The sequence below is a fragment of the Gopherus evgoodei genome, chromosome 7, assembly GCF_007399415.2.
Source record: "Gopherus evgoodei ecotype Sinaloan lineage chromosome 7, rGopEvg1_v1.p, whole genome shotgun sequence".
Lineage (NCBI taxonomy): Eukaryota > Metazoa > Chordata > Testudines > Testudinidae > Gopherus > Gopherus evgoodei.
This window is the reverse complement of record NC_044328.1, coordinates 31,823,424-31,844,875: the sequence shown is the minus strand read 5'-3', so window position 1 is coordinate 31,844,875 and position 21,452 is coordinate 31,823,424. Positions and strand designations below refer to the sequence as shown.

Here is a 21,452-nt window from a genome sequence, read left to right as displayed (position 1 = left end):
CCACCTTGTAGTGCTTGATAAAGACGGTAGGATTTGACCAGATGACTGCATTATAAATTTCTGCTGCGGGTGCATTAGCTTTTTCAGCCTATGAGATCACCAGCAATCATGTAGAGTGTGCTTAGATCCCTTCTGGAACCAGAATCTCCAGTGCCTTGTACGCTTCCACAATATATCATCTAATCCACTGAGCAACAAAGGAGACAGAAGCTCCGAATCCTTGGCTGAAAGGCTACAAACAGGGCACCTGCTCTCCTTGTGGACTCTGTACTTGGAGGTAAATTTTCAGAGACATCTAAAGCAGGGGTTCCCAAACTTGGTTCACAGCTTCTTCAGAGTAAGTTCCTGGTAGGCCGTGAGACGCTTTGATGACCCAAGCATCTGGAGGGACGGCCGCTCGCAGCTCCCAGTGTTCCACGGTTTGCCATTCCTGGCCAATGGGAGATGCAGGAAGTGGCACCGGCCGGGCTACCGCTTCCCACAGCTCTCATTGACCAGGAACGGCAACCCCCGGCTACTGGAAGCTGTGAGCAGCCATACCTGCGGATGCTCAGGTAAACAAAGCATCTGGAGGCCCGCCAGGAACTTACTCTGAAGAAGCTGGGAACCAAGTTTGGGAACCCCTGATCTAAAGCGTGCCCTCTCACCTCAGAAGGCTATGGCCTTGGACAGAATGAAGGTAGAACCACCTCTTGTGAATCATGGAAAGAGTTCACCTTTGGGATCAATCATTCTGGAGTTCTGAGCACCACCCTGTCCTGATGAAATATGCAGTAAAGTTCCTGCACTGAGAGTACCACCAACTCAGTCACCATGTACACCAGGCAAGTGTCAATCAGAAACCAAGTTTTGATGAACAAATAAAAACAGACACCACTGCTTTGAATGGATGTACTAAGAGCCCTGACAAACAAGTGGCGTGCTACTTGGGAAAGAGAGGTCTAATATCTGGATTGACTAACTGCACTGCCATAAGGAATCTGGCTACCCAAAGGTTCTTTGTCAGAGAACCCACAGATCCTGCAAATATCATATCATGCTACTAAAAGGCAGACACCTGATGTGTATTGGTGTTGAGGTAGAGGCCTTTGTTGAAGCCCTTCTTCAAGAAAATCCAAGATAGCTGGAATTCCTGGATTTGTAGGATTGGCTTCATGTTCCCAGCACCAGCCACAAAACATATTCCAAATACAAGAGTATGCTTTCAAGGACGATATTCTTCCGAAAGAAAGAAGTGTTCCGATGACTTGAGGGCAGATTCAGTGATATCAGTGCTTCCTTTTCAAGATAGAACCATTTCAGGTCTGGATAAAGCAGAGGACCTTGTGAGAAAAATTGATGTCCTATCTCTTTGGGAGTTGTACCAGTGGTCTCAATTTCCATCATCAGATCCAAAAACCAGGATCTTGTTGGTCAATGCGGGGTTATTACTGTCACCTGTTCTCGTTTTATTTTCTGAAGCACCTTCCCGTAATAATGAGAAGGGGTGGAAACACATACAGGAGGCCCTGCAGCCATCTGTACAATAGGGCCTCTCTCCCAATGGATCTGGGGTCCACTTATCTGGTGAAGTACTTTGGTCTCTTCACATTCATGTGGTTCATGAATAGGTCAGTTAATGGCAGGCTGGGGGGCATGGCTCAACATTCACGTCATGCTCCTTGTCAGTACCAAGCCGTGGAAATTAATGATCCAACCAGAGGACCAAATTCGGTGTTGAATCCTGGAAGTATGCCACCTGAGGCACATTGCACATATATGAAGAAAAATGGCAGGTTGAACAATTGGATGATTAACATGAAGACTTCCTGATTCATGCACCACCAGGAGTTATTCACTTTGTGCTTGCTGAGCCACTCTGCCTTCTGGTTCAAGTCTCCCTTTATGTGAGCTGCCTTAAGAGAGGAGAGAATGCTCAACTCACTGCACAATTTTTGTTGCTTTGACGTGTAGTGCTGGGCTTCTTGTTCCCCCTTCGTTGTTCACATATGCAACCATGGTCATGTTGTCTGTCTGACTGAATCAGGATGTGGTTCCTCTCTAGGCTGGACTGGAATCTTCATAGCACAAACTTGACCATTCTTAGTTCTAGGAGGTTTCTACTGTGGATCCTTTCCTCCAGGTTCCATATGCCTTGAGTTATTTGGGACCCAGGTGCAGTCCCCAGCTCTTCAGGTTGGTGGCAGCTGCGAGGATTGGGGAGCTGGAAGTGCACGGGCATGCCTTGCAAACATTTAAGGACTTAATCACCTGTTCCAAAACCTTCACTTGATCTTCCATGCATTCTGAGGAGTAGTCCCATACCTTTAAGGCAGCCTTAAAAGGGGTCTGATGTGTGATGAAGTGATCTCTATGCATGATACTAGGACATCTAGCAGTTGAAGGCTCAATGTAAAAGTGAGCCTCTTGCAGTTCCAAAACAATGTAGAGATGTTCCAGAAGATTCAAGACATCCTCAGAGATGGATATTATCCTTGTTATTGATGATAATAAACCAATGTGCCTGCAGGAAATTCAAGGTCAGGGACATAGTTCTGCATGTTGTTGGTGGGGATGGAGCTATGATTAAAATGTCATCTCCAGGAAGGGGTACAGGTGGATCCCTTGTGACCTGAGTCTGGCTATGATTACCACCATCTCTGTAAAGACTCAGGGGGGCTGAGGACTAGCTGAATGGAACGTCATATTGAGCATGCCTTCTGTCATAAGTAAACCTTAGGAACCTGTGATGGCACAGTCTGATTGGGTTGTCAAGGTATGCATTTTCAGATCCACTAAGTCAGGGATGACATTGTAGTGGTTAATATCTCCTTCCAGAACTTCATTTTCTTCATCCACTTGTTGAGCCTTTTGAAATCTAGAATGGCTTGGTTTCCTCCTATATGCTTCTCAATAATAAAGAAGATTGAGTAGAACCCCAAGCATCTTTCTTCTGAGGGACCACTATTACTCCCATATCCAGGAAGTCAGAATCACAGAAGGAGTAGGACCGAAAGGGATCTCAATAGTCCCCCGCACTCAAGGCAGGATTAGAGTAATAACTAGACCATTCCTGACAGATGTTTGTCTAACCTGTTCTTAAAAATCTCTAACAACTTAGATTCCACAACTTCCCTAAGCAATTTGTTCCAAATCGTAACTACACACAGTTAAGAAGTTTTTCCTAATGTCCAGCCTAAACCTCCTTTGCTGTAATTTAAGCCCACTGCTTCTTGTACTATCATCAGAGCTTAAGGAAACCAATTTTTAAAAAAAGTCTGAGATCTTAAGAGTCCCCACCTGCTGGATCCCACTCCACCAGGGAGTGGGGGAAAGGAAACACTTCCAGAGCCCTCTTGGCCAAATTGGGAAGGAGGAGGGTGCTTATGAGCCCTGGTTTAATTATGGTGCTCAGGACCCATTTTAGGACTTTGGGGGAGCACTTGTAACCCCACAGTTTCTATTCTCCACGGGCCCCTTGTGTCAGCTGACTGAGGTCCACCTCATCCTTTCATGCTCTGCCCGTAGACTCCTAGTCCTCTCCCCCCTCCCGCCTCTGCATATTGGAGTCACAGCTGCTCCAGTGGGTAGAATCATAGCCTTTAAGGTCAGAAGGGATCATTATGATCATCTAGTCTGACCTCCTGCACAACGCAGGCCACAGAATGTTACCCACCCACTCCTGTATCAAACCCCTAACCTATGTCTAAGCCACTGAAGTCCTCAAATCGTGGTTTAAAGACTTCAAGGTGCAGAGAATCCTCCCGCAAGTGACCCATGCCCCACACTGCAGAGGAAGGCGAAAAACTCCCAGGGCCTCTGCCAATCTGCCCTGGAGGAAAATTCCTTCCCAACCCCAAATATGGCAATCAGCTAAACCCTGGGCATGTGGGCAAGACTCAGCCAGACACCCAGTAAAGAATTCTCTGTAGTAACTCAGATCCCACCTCATCTAACATCCCATCACAGGCCATTGGGCATATTTACTGCTAATAGTCAAAGATCAATTAATTGCCAAAATTAGACTATCCCATCATACCATCTCCTTCATAAATGTATCAAGCTTAGGCTTGAAGCCAGATACATCTTTTGCCCTCACTGCTCCCCTTGGAAGGCTGTTCCACAACTTCACTCCTCTGATGGTTAGAAACCATCTAATTTCAAGTCTAAACTTCCTGATGGCCAGTTTATATCCATTTGTTCTTGAGTCCACATTGGTACTGAGCTTAAATAATTCCTCTCCCTCCCTGGTATTTATTCCTCTGATATATTTATAGAGAGCAATCATATCTCCCCTCAGCCTTCTTTTGGTTAGGCTAAACAAGCCAAGCTCTGAGTCTCCTTTCATAAGACAGGTTTTCCATTCCTCAGATCACCCTAGTAGCCCTTCTCTGTACCTGTTCCAGTTTGAATTCATCCTTCTTAAACATGGGAGACCAAAACTGCACACAGCATTCCAGATGAGGTCTCACTAGTGCCTTGTATAACAGTACTAACACCTCCTGATCTCTACTAGAAATACCTCGCCTGAGGCATCCCAAGACTGCATTAGCTTTTTTCACGGCCATATCACATTGGCAGCTCATAGTCATCCTGTGATCAACCAATACTCTGAGGTGCGTCTCCTCCTCTGTTACTTCCAACTGATGCGTTCCCAGATTATAACAAAAATTCTGGTTATTAATCCCTAAATGCATGACCTGCACTTTTCACTATTACATTTCATCCTATTCCTGTTACTCCAGTTTACAAGGCCATCCAGATTTTCCTGTATATCATCCGCTTTTCGCTGTATTGGCAATACTTCCCAGCTTTGTGTCATCCACAAACTTTATTAGCACATTCCCAATTTTTGTGCCAAGGTCAGTAATAAAAAGATTAAATAAGATTGGTCCCAAAGCAGATCCCTGGGGAACTCCACTAGTAAACTCCCTCCAGCCTGACAGTTCACCCTTTCAAGTAAGACCTGTTGTAGTCTCTGCTTTAACCAGTTCCTTATCCACCTTTCAATTTTCATATTGATCTCCATCTTTTCTAATTTAGCTAATAATTCCCCATGTGGGGGAATGCCTTACTGAAATAGAGGTAAATTAGATACACTGCGCTTCCTTTGCCTGAAAACATCTGTTACCTTCTCAAAGAAGGATATCAGGTTGGTTTGGCACAATCTACCTTTTGTAAAACCATGTGGTAATTAGGACAAAATACAATTGACCTCAATGTCCTTAACTGCTTTCTCCTTCAAAATTCTTTCCAAGACCTTGCATACTACAGATGTCAAACTAACAGGCCTGTAGTTATCCGGGTCACTATTTTTTCCTTTCTTAAAGATAGGAACTATGTTAGCAATTCTCCTGTCATACATTACAACCCCGAGTTTACAGATTCATTAAAAATTCTTGATAATGGGCTTGCAATTTCATGTGCCAGTTCCTTTAATATTCTTAGATGAGGATTATCTGGGCCCCCCCGATTTAGCCCCATTAAGCTGTGCGAGTTTGGCTTCTACCTTGGATGTGGTAATATCTACCTCCACATCCTCATTCCTATTTGTCATCCTATCATTATTCCTAAGCTCCTCATTAAAGACTGAGGCAAAGTATTTGTTTAGATATTGGGCCATGCCTAGATTATCCTTAACCTCCACTCCATCCTCAGTGTTTAGCAGTCCCACTTTTTTCTTTGTTTTCTTCTTATTTATATGGCTACAGAGCCTTTTACTATTGGTTTCAATTCCCTTGGCAAGGTCCAACTCTACATGGCTTTTGTCCTCTCTCACTTTATTCCTACATGTTCTGACCTCAACAAAGGTAGCTTTCCTTGCTTATCACTCCCATCTTCCACTCCTTGTAGGCTTTCTGCTTGTTATTAATCACCTCTCTCAGATGCTTGCTCATCCAGCTTGGTCTACAATTCCTGCCTATTAATTTTTCCCCCCTTTCTTGGGATGCAGGCTTCTGACAGTTTCTGCAACTTTGACTTGAAGTAATTCCAGGCCTCCTCTGCCTTTAGATCAACAAGTTCTTCAGTCCAATCCACTTCCCTAACTAATTTCCTTAATTTTTTTAAGTTAGCCCTTTTGAAATAAAAAACCCAAGTCACAGATCTATTTTTGTTTATCCTTCCATTTAGTTTAAACTGAATTAGCTCATGACCGCTTGAAACAAGGTTGTCCCCTACAACCATTTCTTCTATGAGGTCCTCACTACTCACCAAAACCAAATCTAAAATAGCATCCTCTCTTGTTGGTTCAGCAACTACTTGGTGAAGGAATCAATCAGCTATTGCATCCAGGAAAATCTGAGCCCTATTATTATTACTAGCACGTGTCCTCCAGTCTATATCTGGGAAATTAAAGTCTCCCATGATCACACAATTCCCATTAGTATTTACTTCATTAAAAACATTAAAGAGGTCTCTATCCATATCCAAATCAGATCCCGGTGGCCTATAGCACACCCCAAGCACTATCCCAGAGGAGGCTCTAGTAGTAGCAGCTTTCTTCCTCAATGTGATTTTTGCCCAGACAGACTGTCTTATCCATTCCATCCCTTATTTCTTTACAGTCTACCTCATCATTGATATACAGTGCTACACCACCACCTTTGCCTTTATTTCTGTCTTTTCTAAACAGCATATAGCCTTCAATACCTGTACTCCAGTCATGACTACTATTCCACCATGTTTCTGTTATCCCTATAATATCCGGTTTCACTTCCTGCACCAGTAACTCTAGTTCCGCCATTTTGTTACACAAGCTCCTCACACTGGTGTACAAACATCTTAGTTTTTGCTGTTTGGTTTCACTCACATTCTTTACCCGATTAGGCCCAGACATTCTACTGCCAGTATCACCTATTAGACTGGTATCTACACTACCCTTCCTTCTTATGTCTCTTCTCCTACCCACAGCTGTATCCTTTCTTACTTCATTTTCTTCCCTCTCAAAATGTTAAAATCTGCCATGGAGGTTACCTGGACATCTCCCAAACCCCCCCCCCCCCCAAATTCCTAGTTTAAAGCTCTCAATCAGTTGTGCCAGCCTCCATCCTAGACGTCTATTTCCTTGCCTACTCAGGTGAAGTACATTCCAAGAGAACAGTCCTCTGTCCATGAATGCCTCCCAATGGCCATACACCCCAAAGCCCTCCTTATAGCACCATAGTCTGTTGATCGTCATAGTCTTGTCACACCTTTGTTGCCCTTCTGCCTGTTCCTGGAGAATCAAACTGAAGATCACCTGAGCCTCGATTTCCTTAAGCATCTTCCCCAGCCTGGCATAGTCTCCCTTGATATGTTCCAGTGAGAATCTAGCCGTATCATTTCTTCCCACATGAAGGGCAATCAGTGCATTCTTTCCCGCTCCCGTTAGGATCCTCTTCAGCCTCAGGTCCACATCCCATATCTTAGCACCTGGCAGACAGCACACCCTTCTGTTCTCTGGATCAGTTCTGGTTACAAGCCTGTCTATTCTTCTCAGTAAGGAGTCCCCAATCACGTAGACCTGCCTTTTCCTGGTGACGGTGCAATTCTCCAGCCTGTTTCCTCTGGCTGCAAGTCCTCTCGATTCCTATTCCCCCTTGCAGTCCTCTGCAACCCATCCTGTATCCTCCTGGGGCTCATATTTGGTGTTATCTCCATTGACTCTTCCCTTCTTCCTATAGGACTAGTTGCTCTTTTCTTCCTTGTCCTCTCACCTGCAGCGACCACCTGCTGTGCCCCTACTTTGTTTTCCAACTCTGTAGACCTGTTCCTGAGCTCTATTTCTCCTTCACTAGCCAGTCTTTTCCTCTGCCCGGTTCTCTTAGTCACATGCTTTCACTGTCCACTTTCCTCATCCAGCAGTCTCCCCTCAGAGTTCTTTAGTCCTGCTTCTATCTGCAAGTGTGAGCTTTTCCCTTTAGACTCCTCATATCTTTGCTCCATCATCTGCTCGAACCCCCTTCTAAACTCAGAGTTTCCACCTGAATCTCTAATCCTCAGATCTTTTCTTCCATCAGCTCTATCAGGCGGCACTTCATGCAGACAATTCTTTTCAGGTACCACCTCCAGGATCATGTACATGCCGCAGCTTCCTCATCCGGTCATCTTCATTGTGTTTTCCATTGCTTGGGTCACTACCACTGCTGCCTCTGTATTTGTCATAGGCTTTTCACCTTCTCCTCCAACAGAAGTCCCACTCAAACTCCCCTGTTTACAGCTCTGTTTGCTGGCTCCTGTGCCGCTGCAGCCTGTCCAACTCATAGCCCTGGGACGTAATAGAGTTAAGGACAGAAGGCTGGGCACAACTGACCTTCTGCTGAGCCCAGGAGGGCAGTCTCAAAGATGGAGCACTGTTTGGTGATTTTCAGGCTGCTCTGCTGTACTTCTGCACCTTCCAGGTACAGCAGAGCAGCCAGCAGGGAGGCACTGTACCTAAGGCTCTGTGGGTTTCCAACACCTGGCTAAAAACTGGCCAGAGGGGGCGGGGAGGGGGAGTAGGGAAATCATTGCTCATCACTGCCCCAAATTCTGATTTAAAAAAGCCCTCTTAGCCAGATGCGAAGGCAGGAGTTGTAAAAACCATTATCCACATGCTGCCACGAAAGCAGAGAAACTGAAATCAAGCAGGAGCTGAGAAGGTGTGGCCAGATTATGCAACTCCAAAACTCTTGTCTGTCCATGAGTTTCCATGAGTTGCAGAGAGAAGAGAGCAACACAAACACCAAAACTTGTGGGAGACCCTGGGCTGCAGGAACAAAAAAAGGTGTTTCTCGTAACTCATGAAAGATTAACAATTGGTATTTTACCTGCCCAATACGATGTGCTCGATCCATTGCTTGTAGATCTCTCATTGGATTCCAGTCATGTTCCACAAACACTACTGTGTCAGCTCCTGTTAAGTTAAGTCCCAGTCCACCAACATGAGTGGTAAGCAAAAGAACATCTATGGATGGGTCATTATTAAACCTATGTATACACAAATATACAAAAAAAAAGAATCAAGTATTTAGAAGTTCATAAGAGTGACTGCAGAAATGAAATGGAACAAAACTACAATTAATTAATGTTGTATATAATCACTTTTGACATATTTTCACTGCTTGTTGTAAAGCTTTTCTTTTCTTTTTTTTTTAATTTTAAGTCACCCGAAAGAGGTTAATTTACACAGGCAGAGATTGTACCTCACCAGAAGAGGAAATAATTCAGTAAAAAATACTTTACATTATTTACAAAATAACACATCTCAAAAATCAAAAATTAGTTAAGGTAAAAGTTAATGTGAATGAAGGCATTTGTTTCCTTAAAATGATTCTCAAATCTGTTTCCTAAAAATCAGAAAAAGATTAATTTTTGACACACTGCTACAATGCCAATAATGCTGCACCAATTCACTTTTGTTAATGTAGAAAAATTTGCCAGTACTTGGGGTACAATGGTATAAACCACCTGCAACCTCCATTCTGCTTGGAGATTCAGAATCAACTGGCACAAGCTTTTAATGCAGGTGGGGTTGACCAGGGCATGTTGATACAGTACACTGACTAGGCATAGCTCCTTAGGGATCACTGGCTGGAACTTAAAGCTGCCTTGCCTGGTTGAATTCCCAAGGGATGGTAACAGTACTGCTGCCTGCCCTCTCCATGGGAACTCTTTGTCCTTGGACACAGCTGTCGCTATGGATTGACAAATGGCTTCTATCTGACCTATAGTCACCAGAGACCGCCATCTTGTAGGTGACTAGTGGAGGGTACACTAGTCTAAACAGAGCCTTACAATAGGGTCACACTGCTATAATACTGGGGGGGGGGGGGACGGGGACAAAGAACAACCACCCCCTCCACCCTGCCATTGACATGGACTGGTGTCAGGCAATTTAAAATTCTAGTGGGTCTAAAAAAGGAAGTCTATATAATACTGCCATGTATTTTATGGGATCTAGTATACTATTCTAGTGACATTGTGTTACAGGTAAGAATGTTCTTTTCACCAATTCTCCTGCTTGAACCTCCTGACTTGGGATCAGAAGTCCAAAGAGAAACAAGGATAGGAAAATTGGTCGTCGCTGTCACTTCGCTGTTCTCTAAGCCTCCTGGGCTGCTAGTAATACTGCTCCCATGTGTACGATTTACTCTATTCTGCCTCCCACAGAAACTACTATGCATAGTTTCCCAAAAGCAGCAGCACATTGAAAGTTAGCTTCATTGCTGTCCTCCGTGTTCTGATAAGCAGCAATGAAACAATAGCAGTCTTGATTCCCATGCTAGATTCTATGAAAGCTATGAGCAGCAGCACAGTCTTGAGCCAAACAGCTCCATACGCTCAAGTTTAGCCACTGCAGTGCTGGCTTCCTTAGTTCAGAGCCATAAGAGTCAGAAAACTTAATAAAAATAAAATAAAAAGTTAAATCTGCAGACACTCTACTGTTTAGGGAAAAGACTTTCCTAATTGTCATTGGCAAGTGGGCTACTGAATTTACAAATCTGTGTTTAAATCTAGGATGAACTGGGTTTTGAGTATTATCTTGTGAAGTTATTGGCTGGTCCTTTCAAAGGCCATGTTAATTGTAACATGCTGTTGGGAATACCCAGAACTGGGGGCTACTGTGTTACTTCTCTGCCTCTGCAAGCGCGAGCTTTACTAGATATAAGACTGTTGGCTCCCTGCCACATCAATTGGTCTTCCTCACCAGCAAACTCTTCTAGGCTCCCCCAGCCCAAATCTTGCCTAGCAAATAACAGTAAGTAGTGAACTCCAGCTTCTCAGAGATGTTTCTTTGCACTGCCTAGCACCTATCACTATATAGTCACAGTCACTATTAAAGTACGCCGCTCTGATAAAGAGACAGCACATTACAATTTATTAAAATAATGGGTAAAAACACCCTTCCCTTCGAAACACAACACTGAATTGATTTATAATAGAAGCAAAATGCATGGATTAAATGATACTAAGTAAAAGAGATAAAGGTAGAGATGGTTACAAACAAAAGTGAAAATATGCACCTAAAAGTCAAAGAATATGCAGTCTTTGTTCAAGATGGTTTCTCTCACAGCTTGGGGGAGGGGAGATGTCAAGAGTATATGGAAGGCTCCAGTCCTCTTCTTGAGGTGCACCATACAAGGACCAGCAGGTACAATTTTGAACAGAGGGCCAAATGACCTATGGGTATAAGGCTCTGCCAGAGTGACAAAGTACTTAATCTCTCTAGTGACAAAGTACAATAGTAATATTGTAAGTGTTCAAAAAAACAAACAAACCAACCAACCAACCATGAACGTTTGGTTATTTTTATTTTCTTTCTGGTTGAGTATCACATTTGTTTCATGTTTTCAAGATTTTTTTTTGCAACAAGGAACAGAAATTTCAATTTTTTAATTTTACAGGAAACCTGAAATTCTCCCCATTCAAGAAAAAACACTCATCACTGCAAGAGTTGGAAACATTGCAACAGATCAAGACAGCAAGAAACCAGGAATTAGGTTTGTATCCAGGTCTCTGCGTGATGAACAGTGGACAAAAGAGGTAACCAAACCAGCTCTCAAGTAAATGTTTTAGGCTTTACAAAAAAGATCTGTTTTCATACTTTAATTGTTGTTATAAGTATATTCAGTATATTCTGAGTACATTTGAAATGTTGGTATCTCTTTTGTAGTAACAGCAAACCGAAGAAAGCCTATCATATGAAGATTTCCTAACAATTTAAGCCTAGTGTCATTCAGAAATTAATTTAATTTTTTTTTAAAAAGTGCGATGCTTATTTTATGACACATGGTTCCATGCTAATCAGTTAGTATTTGTGAACACATCTTCACACTGGTTCATTTAATCTGACTCAAATTGAGAGATAAATTATGCAATGATAGTCTGCCAGTAGAATCTGATCACACGAGTAGAAATTATAGTACCCTATCTTATTAAAAACTGCAAGAGCTCTCATGAGACAAGAGCCACTTCAATTTTGTATTCAAGCAAGTAATGCCATCCATTGTAGTCTGCCTTAAAACAACAGGAAAAGAAGAGAGGAACTTACCGTGAAACAATGGAATGCCTTTGACCAGCAGGTATGCTGCCATCTAATCGCAAATATGTAACAGAGGGCAAGTGAGGTTTGAGAAGGTCATGTTCTACTATATCCAACATGCTCTTGAGCTGACAGAAGATAAGTATCCTGTGCTGAGCCACAACAGCTTCTGTGCCATTCTCTGAAGAGCCACCATTTCCCAAACCACAGTCGAGTAGTAGCTTCAAGTAAATTTTAAAATAAAAATTACCACAATGGATTATCTCTCTCTTGTAAATAGTTATATTTACACTGCTGGCAGAAGTGAATACAAATAATTTACACACACTCACTCTCGCACCCCCTTTAAATTAACAAATTCCTGCATGGTATGTAATGAGCTATGAGTCAAATTCTGTAGGAAACAAGGAATATTGACTGTAGATCCTTTCATACTATGAAGGACCTGCAAAATCTGGCAGAACACATTAAATTTCTTATCTTGCTTCCACAAAAACTGGTTTTAAACAAGAAGTTTTCTATCCATATTAGATTAGTAAGAGGGTATAGCTTACTTAAAAATACATGACTATGTGTGATTATATAGAAAATTGAGACAATGTCTTCAATCACCAGAGGTCTCTTCTATAATAAACAGGAAAACAATATTCTGCTAAGAGTAAAAGGAAGCAGTAAAGCAACAAAAACAGAAAAAGCAACTTTCAGACTTCAGATACCCTAAAGCACTTGGAAAAAAACAATGACTAAGGCCTGATCCTGTACTGTGTTTCACATGTGCAGACTGCTGTGCCCACACAGATTACAATGCAGGATTGGAGAGATAATTACATCTCCATGAAATAACTACATAACTTCTGTATTTGTACAAAATCAACACTTCATACATCAGAAAGATGGGATATGTATGTCTATTTTCTTAAGAAATGTATTATTTTCTAAAAAATTAAATTTTAGCAAATATATAGAAAGAGCAGAAATGCCTTGGATTACAACCTGTAGAGATAAGTTATAGCTACTTGCCTGAAAATGGTGGTCCCATGCTAAGAGTGACCACTTGGTTAAAAAAAAGTGCAGTACATTCAATTTTACATGGAAATTGCATTTAACCCCCCACCCCATCAATTTAAAAAAGTCACTTCTGCCTGAAACTTTTCAACTTGCTATTACTTGTAACATCTTTGCTTAATATAACAAAGATTAGAGGGACAAAATATCTCCCCCTTTTTCCAGATTGTTTGCTAGCACTTTGTTATATAACTGCACTTTGTTTATGATCACCTTCACTGTAAAATCAAATAGTCCTGCCCAAATTCAGCATCACACATTGACTGCAAGGGGTCTCAGTTTCTTCTGCTTGTGTGGATTCTTTTGCAAAGCAATGACAGAGAAATTATTTAACAGTTTCCTCCTTCCCCGTCCACCCCCAAAATAACCAAACACACCAAAACAGGAAAGTAGGACTGTAAAACCAGAAATATGGCAGACACTCAAGGACAGGTTAACTAAATTTTTTTAATAAACTAAATTTCTAATTGATTTTTTTTCAGAAACACACAGTTATACAATAAATCACAGTAACTCCAGAACACAGACATTTATGAACTTTGGAATACATAACACGTTTTAAGTATTCTTACTTGTTTTAAAGCAGACAGTTTAGGCGCATGCTGGATATCGCGAAGGGATGAGTTATGAGCTGCCAGCTGCTCTGTGGTTCTCTTGTATTCTGGATGCTGGGTTGTTAACACTAATGCTGGATGGTTACATAGTTTTCGTAAATATTGTAATGCCTTTTAAATTTTGAGAGAAAAGTGGTGAGATTAGCAGCAACTAAAGATTATGGAAAATGGGGTGAACAAAATTGATATTTAATGTTGTAGCCCACTTGGCCATAATTTCACAAGTTTGAAAACAACAGATTTTTAAAGATGTTTGTATCATACACTTATTTAAATAAAAGTTAATTCCAGCTGAAAAAACTTGCTGCTGGCTACTATTAAAACAAACAAACAATCTTAGTTCCAGCTCTGGGGACAGTGCATGAAGCCCTCTCAGAGAGTGTTATGTGACTGGGAAACAAGATTCGGATTTGGAAGTGTGTGAGGCCCTTCAGAGAAGTATTGCCAAACCAATTTACCTTAAGTTATTTTTGGATCCAAATTTATGAAGGATTGTGGTCATGCACAGTTTCAGTCTGGTGGGGAAATTCCCTCTCCCCAACCCAAACAAAACCATTACCTGCCTTTCCATTAGAGTGGAAAAATAGATACACTGGGATAATTAATATTTCTATCTACAGATTTCACTGTTCGAGACTGTTGTAGCGAAACTAACATTGACACGACTAAAATTATTCTTACCTGCACAGTTTTTGATATTTACTTAAATTCACTGATAAAAAGAAGAACTTTTAATACTCCATTTCCAATTTAGAATAAAAACTCTAGCAGATAGATATACTTAAATATAGATTAATTAAGCAGAATATGTAAAAACTACAGTAAGTTTTTTAAACAGGAAGTTTCACTCTAAAATAAAACAACACGTAATTTAATCATCATAGCTCTTCACACCCAAAGCCAGACAAGTTGATTACAGCTATGGAAATTACTTCATTTAAACCAGGGGTAGGCAACACGCGAGCTGATTTTCAGTGGCACTCACACTGCCCAGTCCTGGCCACCGGTCCAGGGAGATCTGCATTTTAATTTAATTTTAAATGAAGTTTCTTAAACATTTTTAAAATCTTATTTACTTTACATACAATAGTTTAGCTATATATTATAGACTTACAGAAAGAGACCTTCTAAAAACATTAAAATGTATTACTGGAATGCAAAACCATAAATTAGAGTGAATAAATGAAGACTTGGCATACCACTTCTGAAAGGTTGCTGACCCCTGATTTAAAGAGGAGGTTCAGGATTTAACCAAATTTACTTTGAACTATATTTCAACATCCAGTATACAAAATTACTCTTTTCAGTAGGGTAGGATTTAAGTAGGATTTACTAGAATATAATCTATTAGAAATACATTAACAAGAGAGCAAAAATTATTGAAGAAATCTGTACCTGAAACACATGTCCTGTAGCTTTAAGCTTTGGCCTTTCAGTCTCCTCACTCAGTGAAGCAGATGAAACAGTTTCATCAACATCACATTTGGCACGAGACTTAGCAAAATCTTCATAAAGTTGAACCTGTAAGGCCCCCCCCAGGTGAAAGAAAGTAGTAAGTGTGTGTTTTATATTAAAAAAGAATGAGAAAATTTAAAATTCCAGACTGCCTAGTAATGCAACAAATGGGAAGAAAAAACTTTTAAAGTTATAATTAATCTCATTCAACATAATCTTGATATTACAGTTTGTGTGTAAACTCATTACTTGAAAATTTTACTTTTCAAGTTAATATGCATGAATTTGCAAATCTGTCTAAGTAATACATGCTAGGAAATTATTTCCTATAATGACCCACATTAGTGATGGCAGAAACACACTCCGCGGTGATTTTAAATTTTAAGCCTTATAAGAAAACATTTTCAAATCTGGGTGGTCTAAAATATGTCAAGGCTCACACTGAACTGATCCCAGGATCATGGACCTACAACTGGCTTCTTTGTAGTCCCAACTAGTGCAGAGCAGATGCCGAGTACCAGAGAGAGATTCTATATCTTGCTTTTTAAACTTACCTGTAGAGAACTGAGAGTACAGTAATAATCTTGAATAATTTTGGGTGGAAGATCCTGTAGTACATCCTCTTTCATTCTTCTCAACAAAAATGGCAATACTTGACGGTGCAGTGCTTCCATTGCAAGAACTCCTAGGTGTCAACAGCAGACACAGCAAATAGTTTAAAAACCACAACAAAGCAGCAAATTACTTCAAACATCACAAACAGAAGACTTTATACTGGGATATTGAAGCATTTGATGTTTTCAGTAGCAATTTTGAGTTACAAAGAAACAAGCAAGAAAACAGATTGGAGCTTGTGCCTTACCTGCCTCTTGTTCTCGACTGGAACTCCGAGCATCTCTACTTGCTAATATTGGTTTGCCATAACGAGCTGCAAACTGGCGTTCAGTACCCAAAAATCCCGGCATAAGGAAGTCAAACAGTGACCACAACTCTAAAACGTTATTCTGAAGACAAGAGAAAGATTTGTTAAAACATTTCCAAAACTGAAAACAGTTTCCTATATTATGGAATATTTCCTTATTTTTGAATTTTTACTCTACAATACAATGCAATGAAGCTCTTGACACCAGTTATGATCCTTTAGCTGTTTTGCATGTCTGGGAGACTGACAGCTGGGTGGGGATGAAATTGAGGATTAGGTAAGGGGAAGGCCCCAATGGTACCTTCATAGGCCAGAACCAAAGTGACTTCAGAATGTGTACTCGGTAATAGATTTCCCCAACACCTCCAGGCATCAATCAAACTGTGCCCTCTGGATAGCTGCAGAGAGAGAGAGAGTGGCAGTACCCTAAAGGCATTGGCGACTCAACTCAATCTGAGGCAGACATCCCGAGGAGAGAGGTCTTATACACCACATGGGGGCTCAAAATGTGAGGGACTTTGAGTTGATATGATGATCGTGTGCCACGAGTTTTTGGAATGGAAGCCTCTGGGTTCCATAAAGGTGGAAAATCAACCCACTTTGAAAGAGTTTGGAAAAAAAAAATGGAGTGGGAATACTTCAGTCCCCCCCCGCACCACTATGGGTTTTTCCATATGTGAAATGGTGAGCACAAGCCTCAGATGTTCAGGAGAGCAGTCATGGATATTTCACAATAATAAACTATATACTGAACAGGACAGCTAAGATCATGAGGATAGTGAAGTAACTGCAAAAATAATTTCCCTTTGCCTCTTCCACTCCCACCCTCTTGAAATAGTGTGTGTAGCAATTACCTGGATTGGTGTCCCAGAAAGAATTATCCTATAATTGGCAGTCAACTGCTTTACTGCTTTTGACAATTTTGTTTTTCCATTTTTGATTACATGGCCTTCATCAAGAATACAGTAGTTAAACTTAATATTTCTAGGAAATAAAGGAAGTCTGATTTAGTATTTTAAAAATATTAATAAAGCAAGAAAGCAAACATTAGTTCTTACCTGAAGAAATCAATGTCATTTCGCACAACATCATATGAAGCTACTATGAGATTGTGCCTTTTCACCTGGTGTTGCAATCTTAAAACAGATATGGAGAAACAGTGTTCAGGGCAAATATAAATAAATAGGTCTTCATTTCCACCCACACAAGTACTTTAAACATTCTATGATTTACTGTCCACATAAAAAGCTAAGTTATTTTTTCAGCAGTATACAAAGAATTGTGAATCAAATCTTTAATCTTACTCAAACAGAGAATATATTTTCAAGTTAAAGTATTTTTTTTGCAATGCAGTGTTTACCTTGCTCTTTCAGTAGGAGGTCCGGTATAGTGCAAAGGATTGAGATACTCTTTGGAGCAAAATTTACTCACTTCATCCACCCAATGACCTGTAAGCGTTGGAGGACAAACCACCAAGGATGGAAGAGGAACACTGTCTACCAATTTAGTTCTTGCATATTCTTGAGCCCTTCAGAGAGTATCAAACATTAAGAACATAAATGTTACTTTTAGTATCTTAAAGAAAATCCTCAAAGTGCATGATAGAACAGCAGCTTACCTGAGGCAATGATCTCCTGCAAGAATACAAATGGACTGCAATGTTTTTCCTAAACCCATATCATCACAAAGAATTCCATGAAGTTTGTACTTATTGAGAAATGCCAGCCAATTCACACCATCCTTTAAAAAGGAGAAAGTGCAGGAGACAAAAGGTGTAAAGAGTCAGGTGTTTTGATTAGAGCAATCAATTAACCTTTCCTTCAAAATGCTTGTTTGCTGGATATGCCATGCACTGTCAAACTCCAGCCTGATTTCATCAAACTTGTAAACTACTACTATAGATGTCCATGCATTGCTCTGGGTGCCTATCCCATAATTAACCCCCCCCTCCCAACACAGCCCGAAAGGATTGCCCATAAAAGTATCCACTTCAGCTCACCATCTCCTCAACAGCCTTACAGAAAAGAGGGGGGAAAAAATGCTCTTCAGGTGCTGGAATATGGACAAGCAAAAACACTTGCAAAGAAACTCAAATATCCTAGTCAGTTTCCCTTTGCAGTCTTCATCACTGTGTAACGTACAACCACTTGACTATTAAAACATGCAGAGGGCAGAAAACTGGAATATGTTACAGTTGGAGGAAAATCATCAAGTAACATCTCCCCAAATCCATGATGGAGGACCTCCGCCCTTTGTTTGCTTTGATATTCATTACCACCAAGCCTAAGATTCAAAAATCATGAGTCAGAATCCCCCCAAAATCACAGGATTCTTAAATAAATAAAACTATCTATAGGTTTCTAAACCTCTCCCAACCCATGCATGTGACAGATTGAAAATTCAGCCTTAACTGCATATAAGTATATGGCATCACAGACACAAACCCCAACTCACTGACTCAGCCTGTCGCCTGTCCCCTATCCCCTCCCCACCACTGGATAAAAGCTGTCCCTTGGACAACCACTATCTGACTCCCTCCTGGACTTTGCAGTCTCTCCACTCTTGCCCCCTTTCTTCAGTCTGCAACTGGGAGGGGAAGGGGAGCCATAAAGCTGGCCTGGGCTCCCACTACCATTAACTACCCTTCCTGGATTTGTTGGGGTGGAAGATTTGAGGTTGACGCTCCTGCTGCCACCAAGCTTATGGGGATGAGAGAGTCTCCACTGCACATCCCCTTTATATATTATGTCATTAACAGCACAATATTAAGGACAAATGGTAAGTCTCAGCATCTCTAAACTTTACTGTAAACACCAGACTCTATATAGGATAACGCATTACTAAAATAGTGTCATAATTTAAGCAAAATTATACTATACTTGTTTATAGCTGGCTAAACAGTTTAGTTACTAGTATCTTGGAGACGCTAGAATAGTTCAAGATTTTGCTTGTGACTTCTCTAATCAGAATCTGTCTGAAAGATTCACAACTTCTGGTCTGCACTTTTGTTATGATCTTCATGTACTTTTAAAATTGAAGATTTGCACTAACTGAAACATGCTTCTCAACCTCTTTCACACATGAGCCCGTTTCTTGATTTTGCATGTTTATTTCCAAGTATCAACCAGTCTCTTTTCACAGGCTGCAGAAGATGGAAGAATCTGAACGAAGACGAGAAGAAAGAGGAATCAGAGGTTGTGTTGTATAAAGGCCTTGCCATCAGACTGTAGGAGTAATATACTTGGTAGATTCCCAAATAGCACTCCTGGACCACATATATGAAAAAGGTTCTGTAATATGCAACATTTGAAAGTACTGTTCCAACATCTAGTCCTAAATGTGATGCTGGTTTAGTAATGCAGTCAAATGCTATCATCACTAACATAGAATGTTGGATTCAAGAGGTTTGCAGCAACATGTACTAGCTTGCAGCTAAAATTCTTCCCATCTATGAATACAGTTTTTCATTTCTTCCTGACTTGTGAGTGGAGATTAACTTAGTTTCTCAAAAACAGTTGAGTTTTATCTTGGTCATAAGCTGACGAAAGTCTGAAAAAGGGGCTTTGTGAGAGTCAATTACACTGATTGCAGAAGCAACTGGCAATAAAATCTTCAGAGTTCTGCAAGTGAACCCAAAAAGACATCCTCATTAAAGTACAGTGTCATACACTTTTAGCTACTTTAAGATTTTCAATTATCACTGTTTCTTGAAGATTTTTTTTTAAACTGAACTTTCCAAATGACATCACCACACTTCCCAGTCTTATTTTGCTAGAAAGCTTCAGTGCTACCATTATATTCCTACCATGCTTTTCTCCCCGTGTTTTCATGTTTTATAACTTCTTTTGCTCTTTTAAAGATCTGATCCAGTGTACCCAACTTCACATAGTCATTAAGAAGCAGGTTTAGGCCATGGGAAGCACATCCTTTTGCAGTAATATGTAGATTTTGTCCATTATGTCGTCTTATGCTGCTTTCTTATTACTGGCATTATCACTCAGCAGAGGAGCAAGTATTTTCCCTCTTCCAGTCTTCTTTGGTACTTCACATATTTCACTAATATATACTCTGCTGTATGTTTGTTCTCCTTTTTCAGTGCTCTTGTAAAAATAAAACACAACAAAAAACCACACACACACACCTGGTTGAGGTGTTATCATACAGTTGATCATTCCCCCCCCCACCACACCCCATGTATTCGTCCACAAATCTGTAACTACTGCCAGACAAAGTGCTTCCTTGATTCTATTTCTTGAAGTTTGCATTAAATGTTCATATTCTGACTGTAGACGAGGCTTGCTCAAAGAATGTCTGCTGGGTGACTGGCATGACTGTCTTAATAGTTTAAATGGTACCTACCAATAAGTATTTTCCGTGACTTATAGTGAGGAACTAGAAACATGTATCACCCTTGAGAGAGTTTGGTCAATTTTTTGTTGCCATTCAAGCATCACTTTGTCTGTAATGAAGTCATTTTGGATATATCTGGCTGAAATGCTTGTTTTCCTGATAACTGAAGAGCTGAACTTGAGTGTATAACAATTCCAGATGGTGGTGTGTCAGAAGCAGGACTTCTGGATCGAGGATGATTGTTGCAAGTGCAACCACTGTCAGTGTCATCTCTTCTTCTTGACCTTCATTACCACTCATGAAGGATTTTTTTAATGTCTGCAGGACATTTTAGATGCAAGGATGTGTTTGGCCATCCTCATAGCATTTGAAAATGCATATTTCACTCGCCAATATTTGCAAGATACAGATCCCTTTTTGTCTGAATGACTGTCGGTGTGGAAATGCTTCCACGGTCATGTCATATTTTTTCTGAGGGAGAAGAAAAAGAGCTCCTCCATGCCAGGTGCATTTGGTTCCTCCTGCAGATCTCTGGGTCAGGAATTGGAGGCAGAATCCATTCCAGTCCCCCCAAAATTCTCCCTCAAGGCCCTGGATGCACAGGCCTCTTGCTCTCTAGCCGAGTGACTATGCAGGCATGCTACAGACTGCTAGGTTCCCTGCATGACAGAGGGTGTCAACCTCCTAGTCCGCTGAGATGTCTCTGGGATGAGTGGGCTGCTCATCAGGGCCAGTCAGGAGGACTGCAGCTTCAGGGTAGCAGCTTCTTCCCCCTCATGCTCACATTGTTTCCACACCAAACTCCACTTCCAGGACAGAAGTCAGAGACAGGCAGGCAGTTAGCCATATATTGTATATAAACCTACAGCATACAGTAATTGTAATGACCCAATACTGTAAGTTTTGAAATAAAGTAACTTCATTTGAAATATTTAATTAGAAGAATTCTGAAGGACGGAAGTGCAGCAGTAATAAGACTACTCTAAACACTATAACTGTTCATTCTGAAAGAAAATACTTCACACAGAAGTTTCTTCTCAATTTTTCCCAGAATTGAATCAGA

General features: G+C 40.8%; 1 protein-coding gene across 2 annotated transcripts in view; it reads right to left on the bottom strand.

Annotated features, from left to right (window-relative positions):
- The window catches only part of BTAF1 (B-TFIID TATA-box binding protein associated factor 1), a 98,960-nt gene that overhangs the window by 2,007 nt on the left and 75,501 nt on the right, over positions 1-21,452 (bottom strand). The window contains exons 27-36 of one of the 2 annotated variants that reach the window (XM_030568389.1): positions 17,658-17,779; positions 17,400-17,567; positions 17,098-17,175; positions 16,894-17,023; positions 15,980-16,121; positions 15,672-15,802; positions 15,058-15,183; positions 13,621-13,773; positions 11,993-12,204; positions 8,769-8,928 (exon numbers count right to left, since the gene is read on the bottom strand). In XM_030568389.1, coding sequence (XP_030424249.1) covers positions 8,769-8,928; positions 11,993-12,204; positions 13,621-13,773; positions 15,058-15,183; positions 15,672-15,802; positions 15,980-16,121; positions 16,894-17,023; positions 17,098-17,175; positions 17,400-17,567; positions 17,658-17,779 — 1,422 coding nt within the window. Of the gene's footprint in view, positions 1-8,768; positions 8,929-10,883; positions 11,122-11,992; positions 12,205-13,620; positions 13,774-15,057; positions 15,184-15,671; positions 15,803-15,979; positions 16,122-16,893; positions 17,024-17,097; positions 17,176-17,399; positions 17,568-17,657; positions 17,780-21,452 lie in introns of those variants that run through there. The other variant, XM_030568390.1, reaches the window with a different exon arrangement.